The sequence below is a fragment of the Biomphalaria glabrata genome, chromosome 14, assembly GCF_947242115.1.
Source record: "Biomphalaria glabrata chromosome 14, xgBioGlab47.1, whole genome shotgun sequence".
NCBI classification, from domain to species: domain Eukaryota; kingdom Metazoa; phylum Mollusca; class Gastropoda; family Planorbidae; genus Biomphalaria; species Biomphalaria glabrata.
In genome coordinates this window covers 14,483,785-14,501,150 of record NC_074724.1, presented here as the reverse complement: position 1 = coordinate 14,501,150, position 17,366 = coordinate 14,483,785, and the positions used below count along the sequence as shown (strand labels likewise).

At 34.5% G+C, this 17,366-nt stretch overlaps 2 protein-coding genes across 10 annotated transcripts in view; both read right to left on the bottom strand.

Moving 5' to 3' along the window:
* Window positions 1-311: 311 nt before the first annotated feature.
* LOC106060025 (uncharacterized) lies at window positions 312-7,984 on the bottom strand. 9 transcript variants are annotated; one of them, XM_056010350.1, is made up of 6 exons: window positions 6,989-7,313; window positions 5,480-5,599; window positions 5,019-5,148; window positions 4,742-4,823; window positions 2,810-3,946; window positions 312-2,774 (listed from the first exon to the last, which is right to left on the bottom strand). In XM_056010350.1, exons 4-5 carry the CDS (start codon window positions 4,788-4,790, stop codon window positions 2,811-2,813), a joined length of 1,185 nt encoding a protein of 394 aa, XP_055866325.1. In that variant the 5' UTR covers window positions 4,791-4,823; window positions 5,019-5,148; window positions 5,480-5,599; window positions 6,989-7,313; the 3' UTR covers window positions 312-2,774; window position 2,810. The 9 variants fall into 9 exon arrangements, with proteins under 9 accessions (XP_055866325.1, XP_055866324.1, XP_055866322.1 ...); XM_056010349.1 differs by lacking the exon at window positions 6,989-7,313 and adding an exon at window positions 7,887-7,984 and having other exon boundaries at window positions 312-3,946; XM_056010347.1 differs by lacking the exon at window positions 6,989-7,313 and adding an exon at window positions 7,704-7,837 and having other exon boundaries at window positions 312-3,946.
* Window positions 7,985-12,590: 4,606 nt separating this feature from the next.
* LOC106061720 (organic cation transporter protein-like) overlaps window positions 12,591-17,366 on the bottom strand; it is a 31,404-nt gene continuing 26,628 nt past the window's right edge. Inside the window, exon 12 of the mRNA XM_056011263.1 lies at window positions 12,591-15,661. Within this exon, the coding sequence (XP_055867238.1) occupies window positions 15,485-15,661 (177 nt within the window). The 3' untranslated portion in view covers window positions 12,591-15,484. The remainder of the gene's footprint in view (window positions 15,662-17,366) is intronic.

Genomic DNA, 17,366 nt, shown 5'->3' with positions numbered 1-17,366 from the left:
TTGAACTTTCCTAATGCAAAAATTTTGTTTAAGCAATAAATAACTGATACATATATATTTTTTTTAATTTAACAAACTCAAATGATTTGACAATAGATTACACCGCTAGGCCAACTTCTAGCACATTATAAAGTTTTTTTGTAATTTAGATTATCCATTTACATTGTTGTAGATTGTAGTACTTGATTGCTTATGTCCCTTTGGTGAGAAAGACATTTACTTCTTGTTTCTTATCTATTTCAAGTCATTTGTAAGTAATAATGTGTTCTGTGTGTGCTATCATTCTTACAACTTTCATAGTTAAACTCGACTTTACCAACACTTATGATTTATTAATGTAAAATTACAGCTTTGTTCATGTGCAGCATTAATATATAAGATGACATTTGTAAAGAGGCATCCAGTATCATCAAGAGAATATGAATGTATAATATATCATGACAACAATATTGTCCACAATGGTTAAAAAAAATATAACAAGTATATATTTTGAATATTTCAATTATTAGAAACAAAATTTAATGTATTCAATCACAGCATCCCCTAACTCTCCTCAAGAGCAAAAAAAGTAAATAACAAAACTACTGACTGTTTTGTGAGTTGCAAGAATCAACTTTCAGAAGACAAAATCAAAACAAAAACAACTTACTCTTTTCAACCTCCTACCTATTGCTCCCCCCACCCCTCCATCATTCAAACATACCTGGAGCCCACAACTCAATCTAGACAAGCAAAATTGAAATATTCCATTTACTGGTACTTTTTGTACATGTCATCTACAAATATATCATCTAGAGTTTCCAGTACCTAATTACTGTCAAACCTATAAATTATAAATAGACACTAAAAAGTAGCTGTTACATCTTTAACCAGCATGATGAAAGTGAAGGCCAAATCTGATTTTCAAAAAGCACTTTAGGATTTTTAGAATTTAAATGTGAAAGACAAACATGGCAAATATTGGCTAGTCTTTATATGTTCCACTAAAAATAATCTTACTTTGGAAAAGTTCTGTGGCATTCTTGGCAATGTGACTAGTTTTGTAAGACTTGTATGTGCATTAAAATAATTCATTTTGCATTAGAAAACAAACATATTGAAAAAAATATAAAGAAACTAACATATCTTAGAAAAATACTTAACAATATTTTTTTTTCACAATGGAATGTAAGACATGACATGAGTTGGTACAGAGTAATAATACAGCATTGAGTCCAATATTAAAGTTTAGAAAGAATGCAGCATTTTATTTGGATGTACAAACCCAGCTGTGGCCTCATTTTTTTTGGTCACACAGGACGCTGATTAAGAAGTATGTCAATTCTAAAGGCAGATGATTTACTAAGGGCCTCAAACACATGTGCTAGAGCCTGTTAAAAAATCTCCAGGTGTTTCTTTTTTTTCCTGCTCCCACTTCATGAAATGGGTTGCCTGAATCAGCCAGGAAAACTAATGAATTATCAGAGTTTAAGTCACTGATTTACAATTATGATTAATTTGACACATTGAAACAATTAGGATGTAATTATATTCTGTTTTGAATGAACCACTTTCATGTTAAAATAAGACTAAGCATAAATATTATGTAGAAAGTGAGTTTAAGTAATTGATGTACCACCAAATAGATTTTGTTTTAGTAGTCCAATAGTTTGTCCACCGCATCTCGCAGATCCCAATGATGTCCAGCCAGTAGGTGTCAAGCTGGGGCAGTTTACGCATTGGTTCAGGGTTCTTACGTTCCATATAATGGTCAGTTTCTTTGTGTTGAAGGGCTTGCCATTTTAACATGAAAGTAGTTAATTCAAAACAGAATATAAAGAAAGACATGATGATGCCTACATCACGAATGTGTTCCGTATTATGTCCTGAGTATATCATGGTTTTGCCATCATAGATTAATAGAGAGGCACCCAAAATTGGCCTCCACATAAACTTGGATAAGACAAAAATTTTAGGAGTGGGATATAAGGAAAAGGGTGCCCCCGTCAGACTTGGCGAGTCAAAGCCTGAAGAGTTGGACAAGCTCACAAACCTTGGCAGCATCATAACAAATGATGGGGATGCCTACCGTGATAAAGCGTGACGAATAGGAGAGATGGGGAGCAGCCTATTTGGACAAGCCAAGTCATTTCACTTGAAATAAAAATACACCTCCTTAGCACAATCGTCATCCCAACAGCAACATAGGCATATAAGACATGAAAGTCATCCGCCAAAATTGAGGTGGCTCAACAAAAAATGGCTGAGAAGGATTTAGGGAGTCAGTTCTATGGATCGGGTCTCAAACAAGGAAATCCTATGTTGAACTGGGAGTCGAACACTTAGTGAGGTTGTAGCAGAGCATTGCATGAGGTTTGCGGTATATGTTCTCCAACAAAATGAACTACACAGACCAAGAGTTGCGGTGACATGGAGGCCAATACAAGGAAAACACAATCATGGATGTCCTTGTATAACTTGGTGCCAAACTTTCATGGAGGACCTCAGAGCAATGGACACAAGGTGGGAAGAGGATTCAGACATTGCCAGTGACAGATTTTTGTGGAGACAGCTTGCCACCAAATGCACCAAACAGAGTGGGAGGACCTAAGTCTAAGTCCAATAGTAGCTTCTTCTGAGTGGAACTTCCATTTACTACTTAATGTTCTCAATTTCTCAGAAGATGTTATTAATTTACATTGTTTAGACAACTTTTTCTTTATAAAGAGATTTGATTTGTGTAAATAAAAGTAAAAATTGTTTTTTTTCCTGGAAGTGATCCATGTTTACATACTGTACTTCATATTTACATCCAGTAGGATATGAATAGATCAGTACCATCTAGTACTATATCCTTTATATTTGACATATTTTTCAATATCAGGAAATGTCTGTGGAATGTATTCTGCCCCTGCTAAGGTCTCTGTCTTATCAGCACAACTGGTGTTTGTAAAAAATATGCTTTCAGTTTGAGAACTATCTTTTCCTGCATTTATGAAGCTTATGGATAAATTTGATGGGTCTAAAACTTCAGAATGACTTTTAGAATAGACAGGTGAGTGTTTAGGTGAATCAACGTCATGTCGGTAACCACTGTGAACATATTCAGTTTTGAACCAGTTGTTGCCGAGGGCATAAACAGGGCCTCCACTTGATCCCAGGCAGGTTGGGGCATTGTAAATATATTTGCTGAAACCAAGATTGCAGATGGTTCCAATATCTACACCATGGCCAACAGAGATACGCTTGTGATCACCATGGGGGTGAGAAACAATAATTATCAATCTCTCATCTGTAGCTTTAAGATTTTTGAAAGTCTGATTTAGCCTCTGCCATAGAACATTAAATGTCTTGATAGTTGAAAAGAGAAGTTCGCAAAGTTTCTTGTTGCATGAAATGATCTCAAGCAAGCACAAATCCCCTTCCACATCAAGCCAAACACACCTGCATCCACTTATCTTAAATTTATTGTGATCATTTTCACCTCCATGGTCAAAGAAAGTACATGATGTCTGATTGGCCTCTTTGCTGTCATAGACCACAGCAGTGGCGGTGAATATCTTGATAGTCCACCAATTCTTGCTAGGATTCGGAGAGATCTTGCATCCGCTGCACTTGCATGTGTCACCCCCTTTACCTTTCTGCTGCACAACATCACACACCCTACCACTTCCCATACTGATAAAATCACCAGAGCCTCGTTTGTCATATAAGGGATATGGTGAATCAGTTTTTGGAATGAATTGAGGTCTGCTGTCACTCACAAATGTCACTTTCAGCTTCACTGTAAGGCTTGCAATAGCTTGGGCCAAATTGAAAATGTCATCATGGCGATATTCTATAGGTAGGTGCTCCAAAGTAAACTTGTCTACATCAACCATGTCATCTGAACAGCATCCTCTTGCACACCTTTTGGATGATTTCTCAGGGTTTGTATTGGCCTCTGCAACTTGTACTTCATGTGTACCTAAAAATTGAAAATAAGTAAATAAATGATGCCAAGTCATTACATGATGATAAACATATTCTTTTTTACAAATTTAATGACGTAGAGGCAGATCTTCAACAGCTAAAAGTTCGGGCATGGAGACGTAGAGCACAGGATAGATCAGAATGGAGAGATGTGCTAGAGCAGGCCAGGGTCCTCCATAGACTAAAGTACCACTGGGATGGATAGAAAAGTATATTTTATGAATCTTAATTAAGCAAGAATTCTGGCTAACAGAGTGTGAGGTAAATTGCTTGTTTTCAAACCCAAAGCATATCTGTAGAAAATTCCAAAAGAGCAATATATGGGTTAATAATAATGATGACACTGTCTTCAATGCTTAAGATTAAGGATGAGTGTAGTGTTTCACGTGACTATGCAAACCCAGTTGCATATATTTCCACATCTGATGCAGACTAAGCCTTTGTTTGTTGGGGGTTGATTCTTCAGGTTTAAATTAAATGTTGTCAGTCATCACATATTACATTAACTGCAAAAACTCCTTTAAAAGTACTAGAAAAAAAAAAGGGATAAATATTGATTAACTGTCCCTAGTGCCATAAGAGAAGGGAATGAGTTGCCTGAATCAGCCAGGAAAACAAACCACTTATTTATAGAGTTTAAGTCAATGATTAACATGCATGACTAGATTGATACATGAAATGCGTAGGACATAATTATCTTCTTATTTGACGTAACATCTTTAATATATAATACAAGATAAGATACATGTGCAAAGTAGCAGGTACTAGTATAATAAAGTTTTAAAATTACCATAAAACAAATCTTTATTGGCTGTGAGTGATGCTAAAACTGTCCCCATGATATGTTGTTGTGCCTAATCATCTAAAACCTGTTCCAGAAAAAAATATATTCACATTTAAAAAATATATTATTTATTTTTTTTTTACAAATGTATTTGACATAATTTTCTCAATGTGATTCAAACACTAATTTAATTTATCATAAGTATTTTCATATAAATATCTTGGTAAGAATATTATATATGTACTTGCTTTTATGGTCAAAGTAAAAATTAAAGTTATATCTGAGCAGTAAAGCATTAGGCTGACCAGTTGAAACTCACAAGGTTCAGTAAAGACTCAAATAGTTCATCTCCTTATGGATATGATTTAAAACTTGGGGTATGCTGCCGAACTCTATACCTCCAATCTGATTGGCTGAAACAATACAAGTTGTCATTTTCATATTTGTAACATGAGTTAGAGAAATTAATATCTAAATTAAATATTATATTCTGCCCCATGGAAAATTAAAATGCAGATTTTGCATGTGTATATATATATATATATATATATATATATATATATATATATATATATATATATATATATATATATATATATATATATCATTTGACTCTTGACTTTTGTCATAAGGTTGCTGTGACATATCAAGTAACCAAATCCCTCCATTTTTTTCATTACTAGAAATATTAATATTATTTTGTTATTTTGAACTTTTTGTACCTTTATATGTTACTGTTTGTACCTTTATATGTTACTGTTTGTATTATTGTGGCTGCCTAGTGATGCAGTATGCGTGTTGGACTGTTGTTTGGTCATCTCAAAGGTCCCAGCTCATACTATGCCCACTGCACTCCCTGTTGTCCTGCAAGAGGTTTGGACTTGGATGTAGATTATCTTCATTACATGTCAAACATTTTACAAACAAACAAGCAAATCTAGATAAGATCTACTTCTGAATCTATATCTTATCTTATATAATACAGACGTTACTTCCATAAAGTAGATGATTATGTCCTATGTGTCATGCATTTAGTCATGCATATTAACCAATGACTTAAATTCTGCCAAGTCACTGGTATTCCTGGCCAGCTCAGGCAACCCAATCCATGCTCTAATAGCACTAAATCTAGATCATATAATATGCAAGACTTGACACTGTCACTATATCTAGATTTGAACTATTTGGTATTAATTTTGTTTACTAAAAGTAACTATGCCTTTCATTGTAGCCCAAGACAACATCAACATCTATAGGTCTAGATCTAGTATAGGCCTACTAGATTTTAACTAGATCTTGTCTAACGATTCTATATAAGTCAGATATGTAGTTATGTCTATATCTAGCTGAACTATAGATCTAGTGTTGGGCGCTTCCGCGTTGTGTAATGCAAATAAACCAAATTGAGGTAACACTCAAAGTAATCCAATAACACAGCGAAAGGCAGAACAATCAATCAAGTCAGTTGATGCTGATACTGAATGTCGAACAAGTTTAATAGCAATGAAGGGAACTGTCGAATGTCAGCTAACGCTATATCATATGTTCATAAAATGTTCATCCTGTGCAATTTTCTCAAAATATTTTCTTATACATGTAGTTGTCAGAGTTCAATTGCAGACATCTCTAAATTCTAAATAGAATTTAGATTAGATTCTTTGTTTTAAACTATTTAAAGTATTATACTTTATAGATCTACCTGGATCTATATAATATATATATATAGCATTATGATTATAGGCCTATCTAGATAACTACAATGCCTAGACATTAATACCATAAGAAAGGCTAACAGCTAAGTCTAAGTCTAGTCTAGATCTAACAATTTATATAATAAAAATTTCATAACCATGGTGAGAACATTTCATGATGGCATGAAGGCTCGTGTCCAAGAAAGTGGAGAACCATCAGAGCCCTTAGAAGTATCAAACGGGGTAAAACAAGGCTGTGTCCTAGAACCTACACTGTTCAGTATCATGTTCTCCGCTATGCTGACAGATGCATTCACAAATAGAGAAAACAACGGGATAAATATATCATACAGATTTGATGGTGGCCTATTTAACCCAAGGCGGCTCAAAGCAAAATCAAAAACAAATGCAGCAGTAATCAGAGACTTGCTATTTGCTGACGACTGTGCCCTAAATGCCTGCTCTGAAAATGATCTGCAGAGCAACGTCAGTGATTTCTCAAGAGCATGATCAGACTTTGGCATTACCATTAACACAAACAAAACTGAAGTCTTATATTTACCTGCTCCTGCAAAAGCCAACTCGGATCCAAGCATCACTATTTATGGACAGGATATATAAACGCAGTGGACAAATTCACTCTAACTCTAAACTCCAAGTCTAATGACGGTACTGATTAATTTATGATAAATGACTAGTCTAATATCTAGATCTATATATTATATATAGTATATAGCCTAGGTCTCTAGACTAGTATGCCACTGACTGACTAAGACTAAAGTGTCTAAAGTACCTACTAACCTAGACTTACAGTTACTAGTAACTAGATCTAGAATCCTAGACACTGCCTAGAGCTAGAGGCTTAGACTTAGACTCTAGATCTAGTAATATAGAACTAGGACTTTTAGACTCATTCTCATTATGATTATCAGTAAATATCACTAGATGTTGTATCTATCATCACTATGACGTCCTATGACAGTGACTATGTCACAATGTGTTGAGTATGAGTAGTTTGAGTCTAATCTAGATCTAGACCTATTTAGACATTATCATATTTATCATTCATTATAATAATATAATAAAATATTATAATTATTAATTATTTAATAATTATGATTTATCTAGATTTTACATCTCTAGACTTATAGTTATAGATCTAGTCCTAGATAAATTAGACTCTAGACCTTTATTAGATTCTAGATTAGACGAGTCTAGATCTAGACATCTATATTAATCAACTAAAATTCTTAGTCAAGAATAATAAGACTGTTTACCGGAGGTCCTTACATTATCTACACACTAAACTTGAGCTTGGACCTGCACATTGAAAAACTAGGTCAATTGAAGTGAAACTCTTTTTTCTAGGAAAAGGCCGGGAGCTGTTTACTACTGAAAAATGTCCTAGGAGACCAATTCTAAAGTTGGGTAGAGTCAATAAATAAATTAGATCGATATACCTACTGATCTATATTATTGTAGTCGCAACAAAATTGAACTCGTGTTCGTCAGAGAGACCACCTTGTGACACACTTAATTGTGTCAGAGCACAATTATAATAGCTTTATAGAGATAGGCCAATAGACCATAAACAGATGATAACAAGAGCTAGTTTATATCAGTGGTTCTATAACGTTATCCGACACTCGTGCCATATCAACGAGAAGATAAAAAGTGAAATATATAATAATATTTTATAATAATAATAAGGCTTGTCTTCAAGTCCGAATATTAGTGAGGAATGCAGTATTTCCAAAGCACTCTTATACAGTGGCGTAGCTAGAGTATTAGATGCCTTGTGCGGCAGTTCCTCGTGATGCGCTCCAAAAATATTTTTTTTTAAGTAGTCATTATTTAAGCATTGCTATTTCGCAAAGAATCGATTTTACAAAAAGCTAATACAAGTGAATCTCACGTGCTTTCTCGCCGGCAAACTATCGATAATTTTATTAAAATCATTTTTTTCCACTAGGTTTTGTTCAGTAGATGAACTTACCAAATCAATTATTGAGTCGTAAGTATTTTTTTTCATCAAAGTAAGTTTGGAAAAAGTTCGCTTGCATTAATTAAGCCACACTAGCCTCAAAAGTAAAAAAAAAATGCGAATCAAGATGGCAATATTCGGATAGGGCCTACTGACATATTTTTTTTTTCATAAAACACTAATGCTCAATATATTCTTGTTTTGGAAGTTCAGAGACTTCTGGAGAAAGAGCGACAATTACTTGAAGCCCCCCTGACAAAATTCGTTTTTCTCTATGTCGTTAGGATAACCATTGAGATTGATTTCCATCTGAGGATGGGCCTGAAGATGATCTGCTGTTGTTATTACTCAGGACGGGTAATACTGTAATACTCCCAAATTACCCGAGTCCTGTCTGTAATTGGCTTTTAAAAATGAAATCAACATAATTTGGCAGGTAAATTATAGTATTACCACATATCACTAACAAAAAAAACTTAGTTTTAAAAAAATCTTTGACTTTTCGTCAACTTTTAAATTCCATATCGAAATATTTAGAAGACCTATTTGTATTTTATAAGATAAGAGGATTCAATACAGGCGACTAAAATTCATATATATCATGACGTGTTTTTATGAGGTTATTATTTTATGAACTTTACGGTCCAACCCGCTCCAAGGAATGTATTTCCACCAATAGCTCTTTCTTGTGTGTTGATAGAAAATCAATCTTCATCTTTTTTCACCTGGCAATTTTTCTTGTGGGCAATACGTCTTTGAGGCTCTGCATGACAACGTATCATAAAATGTTGATCCAGATTTTAGATGTTAGGTGTACTTTGGAAAATAATCGAGAAATATTTGATTTTTATATTTTCTGTATGATTTTGTTTTGGTTTTTTGTTATCGTGAGCACTTATACTACAATAAATTCGTCAATTCTTCCTAAACTCGTTCGTGATGCCCACGGAGTGCCAGATTCTGCCCTAAGAGAAAACGCATGATGCCCAAGATTCTCTACAGATACTCTCTCCACATTTTCTCTCTTGCATTATTATCTCTTGCATTATTTGAATCTTGAGCCTTGCTGTCATTATCGTTGCCTAGTCACAGACAAAGTTTCCCTCAAGCAAATGATGAGTGAATGAGAGGCTAAAACCGCTTGGCTACGGCTCGGCCACCTTACAAGGGGGCTTGAGATCAAATTCCGACTCTAGCAGAGTTGTGTTTGCTGAGCGGTTGGAAAACCTTCTCCCAGATAGCCCCCCCCCCCCAAACTAGTCCACAAAAGAGATTGAACCCTTACTAATTAGTAATTAAAGAAAACACCATTATAGACTTGTCCATAACTAGTGCATTGAACAATGAAGAAACATCATGTAAGGCTTTAAAAAAAGTGTAAAAGAGATTTGAAAAATAATCTGGTAAAATTTGATTCCAGCTGGTCTACATCTTACATTTAATTAAATTAATTTAATAAAGAAAATAGGATTAAAAAAAACCTAAACAAATAAATGTATCTTTTTTTATTTATGTAATTACAATGTGTAGTTTTACTGAGAAAGTTTGTATTCAGTTTGACGCCCCCCACGACTTGATGCCCCGTGCGGCCCGCACGTGCGGCTAGCTACGCCACAGATATTTTATAGGAAACTAGTAAATCTAGTATGTCTACTTACATTATTTCATGAGAAGTTTATCCTAAAGCAACTTTTAAATATCCGGCTGCAGACATCAAGTCGGAGCACTAAATTTAGAATTCTAGCGTCCGTGAAGGAGTACGTAACATGGGTTTGGCCCGATTCATCACTGCAAAGGTTTGTCCTCACAAAAAAAGGCTTGTAGTTAGTGTGATCATCCTTAACGCTTGTTGTAGGAGATTGAGAAACGTTTCTTTGAGGAACACGGTGTTGGCATCAATTGTCTGCATCACTTGAAAGTTGTCTAGTAGAGATTCGATTTGTCTGGCTTCGTAAGTTCCAGTTGTACATTTGTATGGGCACTTGACACATTGACCGTAGATAGATCACATGGTCCAGACTGAACACCCTGCCTCATAGATTTTGTTGGGGAATAATTCAATGAAACCACAAAGGTTCTGTTCCATTTCAACCATACTTCTGGCACCATTAGAAGTCACTTTCACAAATTTCTCCCATGGAAAAGAAAGATCCTTTGTGATGGTTGAAACATCTTTGCCAAAACTTTGTCAGGGGTTGTCCCACACATGCTCCTCACGGCTTTTAATTTTCTGATTTCAGAAGTCCAGTTTGTACGCGAATAAATACCAAGATTTCGAGCATTCTTATTTTCTGACACATTTCTTCCATCATTGCTAGCGAGCACTTTTATATTCATTTGTTTTTTTTTTCTTTACTTATAATGTGAGCTTACAGCCGACTCATTTTCTTTTCTCCTTTTGGAAAATATTCTTACCAATACTTCACTCAAGGTTTGGTTTCATACAGCTGTTTAATGTTATTTTCTTTAAAGGAGACACTCTTTCTTTACATATCATTATATCAATGTACGTATAGATATAAATCTAGTTTTATTTTAAAGAGGGTGGACCCTAAAAGTTGAACAACTTTTGGGGATAAGATTTTTGAATAGATTTCTACGTTGCACATTTTACTAGATATTTGTACTGCTTCCGTGTAAAATGTATGTTTACGAGAAGTGTTAAAGATCAAATTATTTAATTTTTGTTTCTTTGTCAGTAAACAAGTAACATTAACAAGTTGAAAATTTAGTTTGGTGATACAGATACAGACATGCATCATTGAAAATATGTAGTCTAGACTAGAACACCGGATCTACATACATGGCTTAGAAGATTCCAGTTTGATGATAGGTCAATTAATTCAGACTTAGATAACGGTGCGCAAAATGTTCCGAAGGTCTATTTAAATTTAGTTATTTCATCAATACTTGCAGAATACCCGTTGACGTAGATGTGTTTAAGATAAAGATTGTCTAGAACTCCTAACCAAATTTAATTTTAGATTATTAAAAAAAAAAATTACAACGATAAAAAAACAGACACTATTAGTTTTGTGTGGTCCGTCCGTCCGTCAAGATCTGTCAACTTTCTTTCTCCATTCTTTTCTGTCATTTGCCTTAGTAAATGATTAGTGGATTCAAAATGAAGTTAAAGCTATTATATGGCTCCTTTTGTCTCGAAGGGCAATGGATGCGCCCAAATGAGTCACTGGTTTTGGCGTTTCAGCCGCTTTGCAGCAACACCAGAGTTTCCTCTCCGGGGTGCATTCCTGGGCCTTGGATAAAGGGGTCATGGGTGGCCCATGCGTCATGATCCCTCTCTTGACCTTGCTGATGTGATCCAAAGGAACGCATCGCATTACATTTGGCACCAACTCAGTTGCAGAAGCAGCCGGATGGAATTTCATAGCTGATACTCCCAAGGCCTAAGGGGCTTCACTCCTGATTTCTCCTCGAGGTTGTCTCCTGAAGCCTCAGTACCGCAAGGCAGCGTGGGTTTGAAGTCAGAGTACCCCTCTCCTAGATGAACTGCCTTACTAGGCTGACGAGCTCCATCTGCTCGAAGCTCCCGGTTTTGTGGCGCCAGGTATCCGCCTTCACCCCTTCACCTGTTAGTAAGAGCAGTTTCGCTGGGGTGGGGCTTAATATCTAAACCACATAAGCAGGCCAGGTGCTGGACTTAGTTGTCAAAGGCTATTTGAGACGCATGCCATTAGGAGTATTTTATAGACAAGCTATTTAAGAAAACAAAGATATGAGTCAATTTCCACATTTAAAAGAAGAAAGTGATTTTTTTTTAGATCAACTCAAGTGTAGAGCATAAAATAATTATTTCAATATTACAAGAATTCTTTAAAATTTGCTTGAGTGATTGTGCTGAAGAAAAAAAAATCTGTATTTTGCAGAACTAGGAACAATTGCTTAAATTTATGCCTGTCACTAAGGATCTTCATACAAATTCAAGCCAGCATTTTCATCCATGAAAACTAAAGTCACAACTTCCAGAAAAACTGTCTCTGGCTTTCACTTACGAATGTGACTCATGATATTACAGATTTGGAGAAAGTAAAGCTACTGATGCCTATCTTGTCTGTATAAGTTGTCAGGTCATTCTGACTACCAAATGTAACCCAATCATAAATATAACCGTGACAACAAATATAAAAATATAATGAAGATTGAGAATGTCTATTCACGGACTAATAACTTGTTTTATTGAGAATATAAATAAAATACAGGCACAGTTCTGGCAAATGAAATATCTAGCATGGAACTAACAGAACAATATCAGATACACTGAATAATAGTTACACAATAATTAAAGTCCAGAAACTAAAATCCATATATCCTAAACTAAAAACAAAAACCAGACTTACTATGAGTTACATTCGATTCAAAAAAACATCTTACAAAGGCAAATAAACAAAATAAAAACAACATAGTGAAAATAACCTAAATTGCTCCCCTTCACCTCTAAAAGTTAACAGGAGACCCAGAACTCTGGCCTGACATGAGTTAGTATTTTATATTTTATCAGCTAACAGTGTTAATATATTATTAGTAATACTTTAAAAATCTATAAGACTATAAGATTTATTTCCTATAATCAATATCTAACTAAATTTAAATAATTACTACTACCACAATGAAGTAATTAATTGGTTCATTTTTCTTTTCATTTTCATTCATACTTATGTATTCAGCTAATAAGCATAGTTAAGAACAATCAATAGCTCTGTTAAGTTTCGGCATCCAACCATGTGAATAGTACACTCACTGTTCAGCACTTCCACATCCAACTTTAGAGAGATATCCAGTGTTTCTAAGCACTTTCACATTCAAACATAGGGTAGGAACCAGTGTTCTAGTAACTTTCCACTTTCAGCCAAAGGTTGAGATTCAGTATTTCTAATCACTTTTACATCCAGCCTTAGGATGAGAACCAGTGTTTCTAAACACTTTTCCGACCAGCAATAAGGATAAGAACCATATATAGTGTGAGAACCAGTATTTCTAAGCAAATACGATTTCAATGCTCAAACTAGACTAGAAAACACGCTAAGAGCAAACCAACAAACTGCATACTCACTCACCAAGGAAAAAAAAAGTAAAATTAATCAAATCAGAAATAGATTTGAAAGCGATGAGACTGAGATTCTAGAATGATATGATATCTTATAAATATAATAGTCTTGAATATGCTAGTGAGAGTGTAATGCCAACAAAATAAAGTTAAACACTTCTAAATAAAATCTATCCAATGTGGGTTTTAGTATTAGGCTAATCACATAATATTAATCTTTGTCTGCATTTTAATTTTAAAATCCAGTTTACAGTTTCTCTTCTTTGTGCAATAAAAGACAGTTGTAGAGAAAAAGAAGATAAATGAAGAAATACTGTATTGAGATTTCCTCGGAAAGCATCTAATCCACAGACCTATACATTATATCTAGACTGTACATGGAGATCTTTTAACACTACAAAAAATGTCTTGAAAAACGTTTTTAAAAAGTTGAAACAAGGCGTTGTTTTGTAAAGTAGTTATAAGAAGTAAAGTTGTTTTTTTCAACCCTAACCTATGTAACATATAATTTAATGTTTAGATTTAGATCTAGTAATTGAACATCGAAAATAAGAGCACCCTGTCTCATAATTATTAGATTTAGATACATAAAAACAAAATCAATCTATTTAAATGTACATAATATGACTAAAATTAATAGACATGAATTATTTCTATCTAGAATCTAGTGGTGTGATCTTCAAAATGGAAACTAGCAGGAAATGACTTTATTTCATAAATTGGCGTGAATATATAGCTCTGTGATTAATACATAACAATCTATATGTATAGGTCTGTGAAATGATCAATCGCGGCTAAGACTTTGTTTCCGTTTTCCAGTCTAGATATAATATATATAACCATAGACATAAATAAATATAGACTGGCCGATTAAAGAGTTTTATGAAACGAAAATTTGTGACTTGCAATTTTGTGTACTTTATTATACAGCATTTATGAGCAGTATAAAAGTTAATTATTCATATCTATTTCAGCCATAACCTATATAACTATTACATTATTTTCACTATTGTTTTTTTTTTAATTTCTAAGACTGAAGATATTTCAAGATAATGTAATTTTTCATAATTCGGAAATCCGAATACAATAGATATACATGTTTTCAAGTTACATGAAGTTACTTCCTTCGGCCAGTCTATATTTATTTATGTCTATGATATAACCTAAACATTTTATAGTAGATTCTTGTTCATATTCCTTGGTCCAATTTCGGGAATATTGGAAACTGTGTTGCAAATTTTTTTTTTAGAATGAAGAGAAGATTCACAGAAAACTTATCGACCATTTCGTTTTATATACTATTTAGTATCCATGTAGTTAAAAAAAAAGTCTCTCTCCCCTCTTTTCAGAACTTGTGATCTATGGGGCAGATGATGTAAAGCTTATCTGTTTCTGTGGTCAACGGTTAACCAAGGTATCATGTTACCAGCACAATGATCAGCCGCTTTTTCTTTCCCAACTAATGCCGGGTACCCATTAGAGTTAAGAAAACCCAGGGGAGTCTTAAAAGTTCCGAACTTCAAAATCACAGTCTTCATTGAGATTCAATCCCTGTTTGGAAGTCAAGCGCTTTGCAATTTTGGCAAGACCCACGCCCCGCTCTATATAGATAGCATAAAAAAGCAGAAGAATACAGATTATCTTATTGTTCAGACTTAGTTTATCAATACTACTGCATTCTGTTTATCAGATATACCAACAACGTATCAATATTGCGGCATTCTTTTCATCTGATATTTAAAACACATTTCATAACTACAGCTTTCTAATTACCAGATATACCAAACACTTATCAATACTATTGTATACTATTCTTCCGAATATACTAAACACTTTTTAATACTATTGCATTCTGTTCATCGGATATGCCAAAAGTTAGATATGTATAGTTTCATCTTCATTTATAAAAAAAATCAATCATACACCCGACCAACATTTTCAGCAACTTTTTAAAATTCAAAACGCAATATTAAAAGAAAGACAACTTTAAAAAAGAACAACATATTAAACTAATTAGTGCTGTTTTCCTTGATTTCTTGTTGCGGTTTGCTCATCATTTTATTCATATCTTCTAAGGTGTGAGGTAGTTCTCGCCCTTTAGTTTCTGGAAGGCCTCTGATAGTGAGTGGGGCTAACACACACATGGCACCTAAAATAACATTCGGCGCCCACGGTACATGCCTTACCTTGATTAAGAAAAAAGAAACAAGGCAATAGGAAAAGAAAACTTTTCAAAATCAAAGCTTATCTAAGGGGAATAATCTCTAGTTACTACCATTTATTTAAAAATAAAGTGTTTAGCTCCTTTTCTGCTATATAAAACAAAATAAATTAATTAGTACTAAAAAAAGTAACTAAGTAGTTTATGTTTGGATTGATTCGTGTATTGTTATGGACTATGAGTAGTCATTCAAATTTTAACTTGATGTGAGAATGAGAAGTGGGAGAAAAATCGTATCGAAACGTGATAAGGGGACTAAATCCATATATATATATATATATATCATTAAGTAGAATTAATCACCTTATTTCGAAATCAAAGAAAATAATTAATCATCATTAATTAGTTAACTAATTGTTTAATTCTTTTGATCTTTTGATTGATTCATGTCTTGTCAGGTTCCATGAAGAATTGTGCAAAGTTTTCACTTGATTCGAGAATGGGAAATGGGAGGAAAAATATGTTCAAATGTTTTGCCAGACAGACAGAGAGACATACATTTTGAGTTGATATAAGCTTTGTTAACAAAAACTATGTAGTGGTAACGAATCTTTAAGGCATTACAATATATATTTAGAGATGTAATTCTATTGTGTTTTCAACTCATTCCAAACAGGTGTTAAAAATGAGGTTTTGTTAATCTACAAAAATTATAGAATAAATGTCCTTGGAGAAAAAGTTGTCACGTAGGAAAGGTTGCATATAACTCTGTTAAATGTTCAATATACAGAGTTGTTTACCCTTTAAGTCCGTGTTCGACTTATTGTTCTCTAAGGAAGTTGAGAACCGCCCTACACACACAAAGATCGTGACGTCTTAGTCAAAACGAGACGTACAGATCTGTGACGTGGCAACGATCTATTGGTCTATACTGCCCACAGGTTGTGACGTTGCAGTTAAGTGTTCAGGCCTTCTATAACGACTGGTGTCGGTTCGAACTACAAAATTGACGGTAGGAGAGAGAAGCGAGCAGGGTTAGTAATTGGGACCATTTAGACAAGTATTTAAACCATAAGAGCTGGCTACTGAAACTGTCAGGTAGAGTTGAGCCATAAGAGCAGGCTGCTGAAACTGCCAGGTAGAGTTAAGCCATAAGAGCAGGCTGCTGAAACTGTCAGGTAGAGTTGAGCCATGAGAGCAGGCTGCTGAAACTGTCAGGTAGAGTTGAGCCATGAGAGCAGGCTGCTGAAACTGTCAGGTTGAGTTGAGCCATAGGCTCTTGAAACTCTAGGCCAGCTATAGCGAACGAGATCTCTCTCTCACCTGCCTGATTGAACTGTGTGTTCTGTCTGGCGGAGGGTCTTACGAGTGACATTTCCAGTGACACGGTCACTCAGGACTCGTGGTTCACTAGTAACCTCCGCCATTTTCTTATTCTAAACCAGGTTAAGACCATGCAAACATCACACTAGGTGTAAATTGAGTTGCCAAGACTAGCCGGTATAAGTCTAATACTGTAATTTGGGCATGCAGAATAGCCAGGATTAGGAGAAAAAAATCATTTGATTGAATCAATCGTTGTACAGCAACAGACGACCTTTACATCATCTGCTCTATAGACCTCAAGGTCTAAGAGAAGAACTTTACTTTTTTACTTTGTACATTTTGTCTTCTGTACACATTTACAAACATAAAAAGTGTTGGATAAATGTCTACCCCCAATCCAAAAA

Excerpts from the sequence above, each read along its gene's own strand:
- LOC106060025 (XM_056010349.1), bottom strand. The coding sequence starts at position 4,790 with ATGGGGACAGTTTTAGCATCACTCACAGCCAATAAAGATTTGTTTTAT. Across the intron at positions 3,947-4,741 it reads CAATAAAGATTTGTTTTATG|GTACACATGAAGTACAAGTT; the intron begins GTAATTTTAAAA and ends TTCAATTTTTAG.